The sequence below is a fragment of the Procambarus clarkii genome, chromosome 48 (assembly GCF_040958095.1).
Source record: "Procambarus clarkii isolate CNS0578487 chromosome 48, FALCON_Pclarkii_2.0, whole genome shotgun sequence".
Classification (NCBI taxonomy): domain Eukaryota; kingdom Metazoa; phylum Arthropoda; class Malacostraca; order Decapoda; family Cambaridae; genus Procambarus; species Procambarus clarkii.
The window spans coordinates 5,790,836-5,803,766 of NC_091197.1; the positions used below are offsets into that span (position 1 = coordinate 5,790,836).

Here is a 12,931-nt window from a genome sequence, read left to right on the forward strand (position 1 = left end):
TATATAAATTGGCATTAGGATGATTAGCCAAGAGTTGGGACTGCGTGCGTAGGACTGTCACCGCCCGATTAATGTACTCTATAACCTGCCAGTAAAAGTTTTATGCATATATTAGTAACTTATAAATGACTTATTAATTTCTGGTTTGTACAAACTTACACTAATACAGTATTTATTCTACAATATATATTTAAAGTTTTACTGAATGTCTACATCACAATTAATTGAGGGAGTATTCTACGTCAAAATAGCACACTAGTATTACGAATATTTTTTCAAACATATTCTACCCCTGTACATAAATAGCAGTGAAAATGCCATTAACATAAGATTGTTGTTGTTCAGCTTGCCAATAATTTTGGTTCAAGCAGTTCTCTAGTGCTCTCTATTTACATAACTTATTAATTAAGAGGATGTTTTTTTTATATATATATACCTGTGATAAGCACCTTAATCCTTGTAGCACCTCTGTAGGGATAATGTGGCTATACACTACAATAGTATACAACAAAAATACTGCACTAAATTCCTGCCATGTGGTCCTCAATTCACCACTTGGGAGTACATGCACTCACTTATCATATGCCCCCCCTTGTAATAGTCTATCACCTTAAAAACTGCCCATACACATTGTGTATATTTATCAGTGTTTTGTATGATGTAATCGTTTCCTCATCTCTCTCGTTTAATAATGTTACCATCATATCTCCAACATTTTTATATCTTTGTAGTTTAAATTTACCTTTGGAACCAGACATGGGTACCATTCTGGTACTACATACTCCAGGACTGGTCTATCATAGGCCAGGACTGGTCTATCATAGGCCAGGACTGGTCTATCATAGGCCAGGACTGGTCTATCATAGGCCAGGACTGGTCTATCATAGTGTACTAAAGAATTCTGTAGACCCAATAATTATGTTCTTATCTCTGCTACTCATGTGTAACACTGCCAACATTATTCTGTCTGGTGTTGTCTGTTTCCAGGTACTCTGTTATGCTTTAGTGGGAAGGTTGGCATTGGCCTCTCATAGTCTGATCATAACTTTTCAGTTCGAGGTCTGGTTTGGTAGGTGATGCCCTCTGTTCTTTTTGGGGAGTTTCACCCCTGGTTTTGGGGTCTTGTCCTGCTGAGTAGCACTCCAATTTTGTCCGGGTTAAATTTAGATTCATTTATTTATTATGCACCTCATACCCATCTCATGGGCAGTGGCAGAAAGGGTTACATAGCTGCATAATGGGTTTAGGAAACTGAACCCCATACTTTGTTTAGCTAATCAAGTGACAATCTTGTAAAGCTAGTTACACAATTGTTAATATTACATACACATGTACATGTTATTTTTATTTATTATAAATAAATAAATATAAATAACTCCATTTTGCCTATCCGTGGGTTGTCTAAGTGTTAGCTGAAGTAGGGCGCACTATACGTCAAGTTCTTGTAGCTATAATATAGAGTTTTATAAGTTGTCAAACTAGCACAAGACATTCAAGGTATAGCCCAGGATGCAAGTGTAAAAATACAAAATATATATAACTGTTTAAAGATCAAGAATGCTATATAGTACTACATAAAAAAAATTAAAGCAAAAGCCTACAAAATAATTAATTAAAAAAAAATGCATGGAAATTTATAATACCTTCTTTTCACAGTGCTGAGTTTTGAGTGAGAAGTAGCCCAATAGATCAACAAACTGTGCTGCCTTGCGACCATAAGCAGGAAGATGAGGCCACAATGACCACATGAGGGTGAGTAGGGTGTCTTGGTCTTTGGGAGGAGAATGTCGGTACAGGGCGAGGACAAGTGAGTGGGCCTGCCACCGTACACCGGTCGAATTCGATTCTAGTAAGAAAGGTACGCACGAACTGGCTAATGCGGTTGCGGTCTAAATACCTGAAAATGAAAAATGCAGTTTAAATAAAACCACTAAAATAATGTTATGAAATTCTTAACTAGTTCGCTACTATATTTTGTATTCTATACAGTTTTGGTGCAAAAAACCAGCGTTGAATGTAAATAAACGCCATTTTCTGGACGAGTCTCGGAGGCTCCCAAGAGCTATCCAGTCTGATATGGATATCCTAACTATTTTGCATCAGTCGATGTGGAGGAGTTCTAGGCCTACCGGAGACCATGAGCCAGAACCTGGCCCCCTCACAGAGGCCCGAGGAGCAATAGCCCATAGAAATGCACATGTGATTTGGAGGATTAAATATCTGCCATTGACCGAGACAGGCACCCAGAAAGGTAAACGCCTCAAAACAAACCCCTATTCTGGTTAAAACAACGAAAATCGCAAACAAGTGGACAGAACTCCCCAAAAGAAAAACGAGCAAACAAGCATGATGTCACACGAGCCACGCCACGCCACATGTTTGCGCAGCTCCCGCCACCCTGGGAGCAGGAAGGGGAAGCCCCGGACCCTCGCGCCATCGATCCACCCTGCAGTTCTGAGGCTGGATATAAAAAATGCAAAAACCACCAACCGGAGGGAGGGTTGCCGGGGAGCCTCCGGGACTCGCCCAGAAAATGGCGTTTATTTACATTCAATGCTGGTTTTCTGGGGGGAACCCCCCCAGGACCCGTGAACGAACAATAGGCCCCATAACTGACAAATAGAACCTGCTGCTTGCAAAAACTGCCAACCGCAAACTCCACAAACAGCAAGGAAAAAAAGGGCAGCAAAAAAACCTAAGAGCCAAGGCCCAGGTAGAGGCCAACAAGGAACCGAGCATCACGAGCCGAGACGCGAAGCGAAAAACAGTGACACTGCAAACCACAGGAGTGGCCCCACAAGACCCAGCAGGGTAGAACGAAGCATGCATCGCTGACGAAGGAAGGAGAACCACGAAAGACATTTACTGCACTAAAAAACGTACTGTCCGGAAAGGAACACAAAGAAAAGCCGTAGCCAGGGCCAGAAGCCAAGCACCCTCTGCCCCAATGAAAAGGAACTGTATGGGCAGGAGTGGGTGATAGGAAGCCACACACACCAGCAGATATTGCAACACACAAGCTGGAAGAGACAGAAGGAGAAGAGGAAGAACTCGGAGCTATACCGAAACACTAGGCCTGTTCTACAACAGGAAACTGAACAACATATCCCAACCTAGCACGAGTATGAGAATAGCCAATAGGCACCTACCAAGATACACAACAATGGGTAGGAGAGAGGTAGGAAGACTGAAAAATGCAACGAAAAGACCCGAAAAACAGTCCAAGCACTGTAAGCCAGGGACAAGAGCATGAGCAATCGGCAACAGAAGGTACATGAACCATATACACAGACAAATAGCGAGGGAAAACAAGACACTCGCCCAAACGCAAGTGCAAATGAGAGAAGCAAACCCCACATGAGCACCCAAAAACAGACCCCAAGAACAGGAAATCAGGCTTCCAATCCATAGGAGGAAATGGAGGGGTACAGAAGGCATATATATATACACACCATACCTATATAAGGCATATGTATGTGCATATGGAACGGATATATGGTTGAACCCCATGTTAAAATCCGACCAGAATGTCAACCGGTTCAACCCACGCTCTGCGCCCCCCACAACGGTCACCCAAGGCAAAATCGGGGAACGCCCCAAGAATATTGCAGAAAACACGTTGAGAACTCGTTAAACCAAAACCCAAAGTTAGTAAATGTCAGGCAGGGTGGGGTGGGGTGGGGCGGGCGGGGCGAGGCGAGGATAGGCTAGGCTAGGCTAGGCCAGTGTCGTCCCACTGCGCCCGAGGGACGTTAATTCTATGGGGAAATGACGTTAAAAACAGCGCTCGCCGATGTCAACCCGGGCGACCACCGCGGAAACAACACATGTGCCGACCCAACTGCTACGTGGGTCAGACATTATGGTTCAGAACATATATAAGGGTGCAACCAGGCACTGAACAACGGGCAATGAAGTAGTGTCCAGAGTCCCGGCTGACAAAGACACCAGACAGTATAATCTACCCAGTAGAGCAGAGGCACTATCGGGTCACGACACAGCATAGACGTGTAAAAGTCTGGGAACACTGCTAACGGAGCATGTCCAGAGATGCTTGTGCAGGAGAGCAGCGCAGTGGAGAGGTGGAGGTGGTGCCACTCCTAGCCACCCCCCCACCCCATAAGCAGAGAAATTACTAGATGTGTTCTCCACATATAACCCAGAACGACCCCAATAACCAAAGGGCGATGACTGGAGAGATAAGATGAGTGAGAGCAGTGTATAACCCAGGAGAAAGTGCGCTAAAACACCGACCCATATTTATACTGACCAGAACAAAACTATCACCCACGGTGCATGCGCAGGTCACATGAGGTCCGGACTGTACCACACGACCCCCGGGGAGGGTACCAATTAGGAATATGGAACCATTATTAGTAATGTCGAGACAAGGACGGAAAAACGTGACTATTAAAAACGGAAACAGCATCGAAAGACTAGAAAAAGGGCGGAAGAGTACCAAGGAGTCCTAGAAAGGATTGGAAGCAAGCCCCACCGGAAGGCGACAGACGTTCCAATAGTGCAGAAGCACAAAATCATGGAGGCACAAATGCACCCAATAGCATCCGTGACCAACTGTCATACATGACCCATAGGGACATGGAACCGAACCTAGGCAGGGGTCGACGCCCAAAGGCAACTGTTACGCAGAGGGGGGGGGGGGGGGGGAGGAATACCCGCACTCCTCGTAACATTAAGCCCTGCTCGGAAAGCGAAAAACCACAGTAAGGGAAGAACGAGGGGGTGCGGACTGAACCAAGGCCGTCGCGATCAATACCCCCAAGTCCGGGTCCTCAGAAGCAAAACGGGGCAGCCTCAGGGCATCCGGGGAAGCAATCAAACTAACGCATTGCAACAACCTATCAAGTAAAGCGCGAGCTGCCTGCACCCAAAGAATGTCATCAACAGATTGGGTGATTGGAGCCACAACCAAACAACAAAGCTCGCAGGACTCTGGGTCGAATGTGTCACTGACCCAACAGGCAGCATGACGGAGGCAAAAACAACGAGCGTCACCTTGAGACAAGGAGACAGAGCAACCCTCAAACTCGCACAATGCGAGAGGAGACGCAGGAGTCTCACCGAGTGGACCCGAGTGCCTCTATGGGGATTCCCAGGGCCCCTACACTGGGTCTGCTAAGGGTTATCACAGGCAGGGTACTGCTAACCAGTGCCCCAAACTACCAAACTGCTAAAAGCTGAACTCACGGGTCACGGATTGACTTGGAGAGTAAAAGAATTCCCAGAACCCCATCAAGCAGCTATCAAGCAGGATGTGTCCATTCACGAGGGCGAAGCAGGGGGCGCCACCACACAGAGATAAGGGGGAGGGAGAACAAGGCAGAACCCCCCCCACCTGGCAAAAAGAAAAAGAAAAGAAAAACCTCGCAAGAGGACAACATACCAGAAGAGAACAGAGCCGGGCGCTGTTAAATGAGAAAACTAACTACGCAGTACCTCATGCCCCGCCATTGCAATAACTACCACTTACCCCAAGGCAAACAAGGGCGGAAACATCCCCCCCCCCCACAATTGGGGGTGGCCAAACGCCAATCAGTGAAAGGCCAATAGACCAGGCAGACCCAAGATGACTTGTGGAAGGGAACCCCAAGCCCCAAAGGCAGTACTTACAGGGCACTCAAGGAAGGTGACCCTAAGCATATGCAGCCTGAGAATCTGAGAAATTACTCCCAACTCGCACGAAACCGTAAGAGCAGTAGTGAAACCCATAACAGCACTGAGAAGAAGACTGGAGTTGGAGCCACATGACTATGCACGATCCCATCAGCCAAGGAACTGAAGGGTGGATCACCGGCGCGAGGGTCTGGGGCTCCCCCTTTCCCTTCCCAGGAAGGTGGGAGCTGCGCAAACATGCGGCGCAGCTCGTGTGATGCCATGCTTGATTGCTCGTGTTTCTTTTGGAGAGTTCTGTCCACTCGTTTGCGATTTTCTTTGTTTTAACCAGAATAGGGGTTTGTTTTGTGGCGCTTACCTTTTTAGGTGCCTGTCCCAGTCGATGGCAGATATAGAATGCTCCAAATCACATGTGTATTTCTATGGGCCATCATGCCTCTGTAAGGGGGCCAGGTTCTGGCTCATGGTCCCCAGTAAGCCTAGAACTCCACCCACATCAAATGATGCAAAATAGTTAGGGTATCCATATCAGCCTGGATAGCTCCGGGGAGCCATTGGGGCTCCCCCCCCCCCTGAAACTTTGAACTTTATTACAGTAATGTTAAAAACTTTATTAGAATTTTCCAAATGGAATACTGAAGATTACCACATTTCAACATGGCATATCCAGTCTTCTATTGCAGCACATCTCACAATACAAAGTGGCCATTGACATCTTGCAGACGAGTCACAATATGATGGCCTGAATGTTTATTATCCAAACGACACCAGAAAATGAAGAAACTACGAAGTTTCAGTCCATCCTGGACTGTTGTCATGAACATCTTTTACACGACATGATAATGGTCCAGGATGGACCAAAACAGTTGTTTCTTCATTTTCTGATGAGTGTTTTGGACATTAAACTGATCCAGCTGAAGAAGAAAGAATACGAGGCCTTACATGGAAATCGAGAAGACGTTTCCTTGTCATTTTATGAATAATTACTTACCTGTTGATCTGTGCTACTAATGCAGCACAATGAGCTTCTTCTCCTCTACTCTCTCCTTCACTGTCTTCACTGGAGGCACGCTTTGTACTGTTTCCACACCCCTAAAACAAAATGAAAAAAATATTTGTTAGTGTAGAAAACAAAAATATATACTGTACTATCCATTTGTCTTATCTTTCACACTAAATCCAAATAGCTACTGCTGCAACACTCGGAACAGTGCATCTTGGTCTATCAATACGTCCACATCAGCACCCTACCTATCCCTTCATACAACCACAAGTAAACTTACTACGACAATTATATTATATTTTATATTATATTTGGTATATTTGGTATCACATTTTATATCAAAATATAAAAACTTCATTCTTCAAATTCAATTATAAGCTATCAATCATTATCTAACAAATCATTCAAGACCTAACTGTCTTGTTAAGCTCTCCTCAATCTTATTATTTAAACACTTTTCATTCCTTACAGTGACACCACAACTTAACATCCATAAGACACCATCTTAACACCACAACTGCATCCCAAATTGCCTATCTTTACAGCTTTGTAAATTTGTCCTTGCCATCATGCCCGCAGTATTACACATCCAATCTTATCACACATCATGGTTCTCACTGCACCACCCACTTCAATTTACACTTGCTCAACCCTCACTATTATTGCAAATGGCTGTTTTGTACGTACATATTTTAATCCAAAAATCCCTTTTATAAAGTAAACAAACTTTTCCCCAGCACAAAATACCTGTAGAGCGAGTATGTCAACTCGCACCATTATAATATTTGTTCTTTTCTGCGGCACTCAATCACAATTAACTTACAAATAATAAAATGACTGTTGCATCCAATTTACAATGGCACGCAGATTAACGAGCAGCTCTACCTATGAGCATTTCGAGTAACGAGCAAGCCACTCGCAACAAATTTGTCTCTTGACGAGCTTCACCTCTATTAATGAGCAAAACTACATGGTGCTTTCTAGCGTCTCGCGGGTTCTAACAAATTCTCTGACGCCTCCGACGCCAGTGTTGTTGTATCGTTCACGACAAGCATCCCTCTGTATTTATTTGCGCTTTTCTTTGTTTTTTTTTTGTGGTTTTGTGACTACAATTTGTAATGCACGATGTTGCCAAAGAAGCTGCTTGCTACAGATAGTGTTGTCAAGAGGAAGAAAGACAATTACTATCGATTTGAAGAAGGAAATTATAGCAAAACATGAGTGTGGTGTCTGTGTGACTGATCTCAAGGGAGTATTGCAGGCCCTCATCAACAATTTGCACCATTAGTAAGGGGATGAGGAGGTAAGGGAGGATGCTGCCTCTTCCAGTGAGATCAGGGAAGTGTTGGGAATGTTTGAAAAGGTGACCGCATTCTTGGAAAAGCTGCCCTGATAAAGCAGTGACAACCCGGTGTGTGAACATGTTTAATGACAATGTTTATAAAGTTTGCTGTCTCGTTTTAGGAACATCCTAAAACAAAGACAAAAGCAATTGTCAATAGATATGTTCTTTGCGAGAGTATAGAAAAGAAGAGCAAGTGATAGTGAACCACAACCCAGGTCCCAGTGGGGTGAAATTCCCAAGAAGAGAGAGCCCGCCTGATTCAGAGGTGGATTCTCCTTCCACACCATAACCCCTCTCCTCCTTCCCACCTCCCCATCGTCTCCCTCAAGCCAGCAATGACTCTTCGTAAGGTAAAGTAAACATGAAAACAATACAACAAAACATTTATATTTACATGTGCAGTATTATATTTACATTATAAAATGTCATACAAGTATGGATGTTTTTGGCAAAACAAGGCAGAACCACCCTGAGACAAGGGGCCAGAACAGTGGCACGGATTAAATTTATTTTGGGAGTGGAACGGATTAAATTTATTTCCTTTATTTTAAATGGGGAAATTTGTTTCTCAAGACGAGTTTTCCACATAACGAGCTTGGTGCCAGAATGGATTAAACTTGTTAATCGAGGTGCCACTGTACTGACAAAGAAGTCTATCCGAGTGGGACTCGCAGCATCATATTTTGGTATACAAAAATTTACCTTGCATGAGAAAAGGAGAAAAAGATTTTCTTACCTTTGAATTTTCTGAACTCTTAGAGCTAGGAGAGAGTGCTGCTTGGAGAAGCTGAAGGACTGTTGGTGCCACACCTTCTTCAAGCAGGCAAGATACCTCCATCAAAAACCCGAGGACACTCTCATCCTTCAAGCAGTACCTAAAATTATGATATTCATAAATGCCAAAAGAAAGCAAGTGAGGTAGTGAGTGAGGCAACGTTACATTGATGCCAGATGACATGAAGGCGGGTGAGGGAGAAGACACCTGAACTAAGGTCCTCTAAACGATTGAAAGAGCAATACACAGATGTGGTAACTATAGAGGATACATTTACATAGAAAGTCAGAAAAGGAATGCATGGGTTCAAAATTAAGAGGAAGAGAGAGGAAAATATAGGATAGGGAAGAAAAGGGGGAGGCATCACACAGACCTAATCTATATTTAGAATGGATTTTGACAAGTTTCTAAAGGGAGAAAGTTGCTTTATGGATAAAAAAATTTGTAGTGAAGCAATGTGGAAGGTTTTAAATATGCATGGAGAGGAAGAGAGTTTGTTAACAGCAGTAAAATAGTGTGAGCAGGGGATAAAACAGAAGATTTTAATGTTAGAGTAGTGCATGACAGGGTTGTGTAAAGTGTCATTAGTGTCTTAACATCCTCAGTACATGGATAGGTTAGTTAAGGTGGTATAAGCAGGGCCACTTGAGGCAGGAGTACAAGTGGACTAAAAACACTTGTTAGGTAAACTATTATCATTACTCACTTCTGCCAATTGGGTGTGCGGGATGAAGATATGTCAACACAGGACTTGAGGTGTTCTATCAGTTGAATGAGGGAATCATACGGAAGGCTGATGGGAGTCATGGCTGCTCCACCAGAGAAGCTAAAGCCTCCCTGTGCACACAACACCTTCACATCCTGTAACAACTCAAATTTAGTTTATCTGTACCTGCTTGACATTGCTGCTAAATGTAAATACAGTTAAATCCCTATCAAGTGTATTTAACTAGCTGTGCTTGCAGGGGTTGAACTTTAGCTTTTTGGTCACAGCTCTCAACCATCAATCAACTGGTGTACAGGTTTCTGAACCTACTGGGATCATATCCATATGTGAAACTGAATATGAAGTCAGCCTCTACCACATCACTTCCTAGTGCATTCCATTTGTTCACTGCTCTGAGAAAATTCTGATTAATGTGTCTGTGGGTCACTTGGGTACAAAGTTTCCACCTGTGCCCCTTTGTTTGTGGTGTCCTAACCCATGCTAAATAGTTGGTCTTTAGCTATCCCCCCCCGTCATTTCCTCCGAGAATTTTGAAGGTGTCGTCTCCCCTAACTCTTCTGTCTTCGTGATGTGAGATTTAATCAGAGTAGCGTTTCCTCATGGTTCATGCTTAACAACTCTGGGACCAGTCTGGTAGCACACCTCTGAACTTCCTCTAACTTGGTCTTGTGCACGACTAGATAGTAACTCCAGAGTGGAGCCCCATACTCCAGGATAGCTCCGACACAAGTAGTAACACAAGTTTGTGGGGTTGCATCTCTCAAGATCCTCTTGTATGTTTCTCTCCAGACTGCATACTACTACAAGATCTTATGGGAAAAACAGGACATGCCAGGGCCAGGATATACAAGAACTTGTATATATTTTAATAACATAAGCTGGGCAACAAACATTGGATGAAAGCATGTTACAATAGACTGAAATCGAGCATGGGATCTCATCGTTCTAACATGGTGCTTTGATATGATTTAACACACCATATCTTGTCTCTCACAACAAGCAACATGGCCTACATACCCTTCAACACCTCACACCTTTGTGTATGAAGCAGTATTCCTCACTTTACATTTGTGTACAACTTAACATTCATTAAATGCACTAAGAACTGAAATAGCTTAACACTTTCGTTTGGGAGTGACGTACAAGACGTCCACAATTAACTCTGCGGATGTGCGGGAGTGACGTCCAAATTTAATATATTTGTTAAAATTATATTTTTTATCTGATCATGTTGCGACGTGTTTGAAACTTTGTTTGAAAATTGATATTTCAAACTAAAAAGATTACACACATTTGCGTGCAGGTGTAGCTGGTGTGCAAATGTGTGCTCGCTCACGGCCAACACTTGGTTGACTTTCACCTTTGCTATGCAAAGGTGGGGGGGGGGGGATTTTAGACTTTATATGCATATACCCCTGTAGGGAATGCTACTGTGAACAAATTGATACCAAAATGAATGCCGTAACATGGAAATCGAGGTGAGAAAACTTACAAGAGTATTCACATTCGAGTCTGGCCGCACGCTCGTGGGAAACGCTCGGCGCACCTTGAGGTACGCTAGGGAGCGTGCGCCGGGGATGGGAAAGTGTTAAATGTTTTTTTATATACTCTTATATTTCTCAACAGACTAGGCAAGGAAGTGTACACTACTCTACATGGTCAACAGCTGACACATCCTTCTAAACTGATGTTCTCACATTATATTTTCTACTATGCATAGGTGGGAGAAAAAAAAAAAAAAAAAAAAAAAAAAAAAAATAAATATAATAAACACTGAAGATATTACACACAACTTTAACAAATTATACCGCAAATTACTCATACCATGGAAGATGTACCATACAAAAATACTGAAATAATGATATCAACATCAATAAAAACATACCAGGTAATATTATATGAAAGACCAAATTTGGTGTTGTAAAAGTGGCCAACAAATCCTCTCATTGCAAATAAGAACAAATGTCAAATTTAAAACTATCAAGGTTATTATGATAAATATTTACATACTAGACTATACAGCATGGTTCACATACTTTATTATACATTTAAACTGATTATCTTAAATCCTCCTTTAGACCATATAATTGGCTCATGTGCAAAACAACCTGTAGGTATGCAACCCCACACTAGATAGAGTAGCCCCAGACATCAGGCCAAGTGTGTACAAAAATTTGTGCTGAAAATTGTGTTTTGTAACTACCACCAGGGAAGCTACATGGCCTAATAACAGGAACCTTCACTGTGCCACTGCAGTATAAAGTATGAAGGGGGTACTTAAAAGATGACAATGAAGGATGTTAAAAACACCAACCTTAATGTGGTAATCCAGTGCATGCATGTCCCTCATTTGACGGTACTTGTCCTTGTGGCCACATATAAATAGCAGCAATTTTCGCACTTGTCGTCGCACAACTGGAGTCTGTTGGGTCATCATATACTCACACAGGTAGTGAGACCAAGCTGGCTCAAACTGACCCCCTTCTCCAAGCTTCTTCATCTGATAAATCAAACGTGTAATCATCATCAGCAATATTACATTTCAAACGGTCATGAGACATGAACTAGAAAGCCACCTGTGAATCCTGGTCTGAGGCCAGGCTATGAGGGACACTAATTCTTGAAACCACCTCAGGGTTAGTTTAAGGTAACTGTCCTCTCCCTACAGTACTATTGTTAGCTTCTCAAGCTGCACCATGAACACTTTCCTGGGATGCTTAGAAACCAAGTATCACAATGGCCTTAGTTCAATAGTCAGGCTCTTCACCCTTCTTTCACACCATCTGACAAATATATTATGTCCAAAATAAGCTTCCCCCCCCATCCTATATATATCTGTATTGACATATATCAATATCCTTTACTATTTACTATCTTTATTTTCCTAACATGATTTAACTTTCTTTTACAGAAAGGGAAAAGTTTTCTGCCAAACTACTGCTATTACCACTTTCCTCAGTCCTAACCATTTTATGTATAATATTTTTAAGAATTATTAACCTAGTTAACTTAAATTTCCATTTGTTACCTGGTATGGCAGTCGGAGCACCATTTCAGTTAGCAAATGAGGGAAGGCTGCAAACACATCGTGGGCATGACCTTTCACGTACTGCCGCAAGAAAAATGGAGACATGTCCGGTGGTAACGTCAGGGGACGTGGCTTCAGCAGTCCTGCACCAATCACAGTACCACTCTGCTCCTTAGAGGAGGCCCTCCAGTATTCTAACAGAGCTTTCAGAATGGCTAGACAATGGTCCATGGCTCCCTGAACGAACGAGGCAACTTGCCGTTGCTTGAGGTATCACGCTGGATATCTCGCTGCTTGATCGGGCACCCGACTTGCTTCGTGACATCATCACACCTATGGTACCCAAGAACAGACTAGGTAAAAATAATTTATAACTATAGTACTCTGTATTATTTTCTCAATGAAGTTTAAACACAAGA

General features: G+C 43.0%; 1 protein-coding gene across 1 annotated transcript in view; it reads right to left on the reverse strand.

Annotated features, from left to right (window-relative positions):
- The window catches only part of LOC123764715 (E3 ubiquitin-protein ligase-like protein poe), a 134,778-nt gene that overhangs the window by 36,916 nt on the left and 84,931 nt on the right, over positions 1-12,931 (reverse strand). The window contains 9 exon segments of the mRNA XM_045752768.2: positions 1-85; positions 1,644-1,856; positions 1,858-1,897; positions 6,626-6,726; positions 8,719-8,857; positions 9,464-9,618; positions 11,799-11,984; positions 12,513-12,749; positions 12,751-12,845. The exon segment at positions 1-85 is cut by the window's left edge and continues 113 nt beyond it. Of these exon segments, the coding sequence (XP_045608724.1) occupies positions 1-85; positions 1,644-1,856; positions 1,858-1,897; positions 6,626-6,726; positions 8,719-8,857; positions 9,464-9,618; positions 11,799-11,984; positions 12,513-12,749; positions 12,751-12,845 (1,251 nt within the window).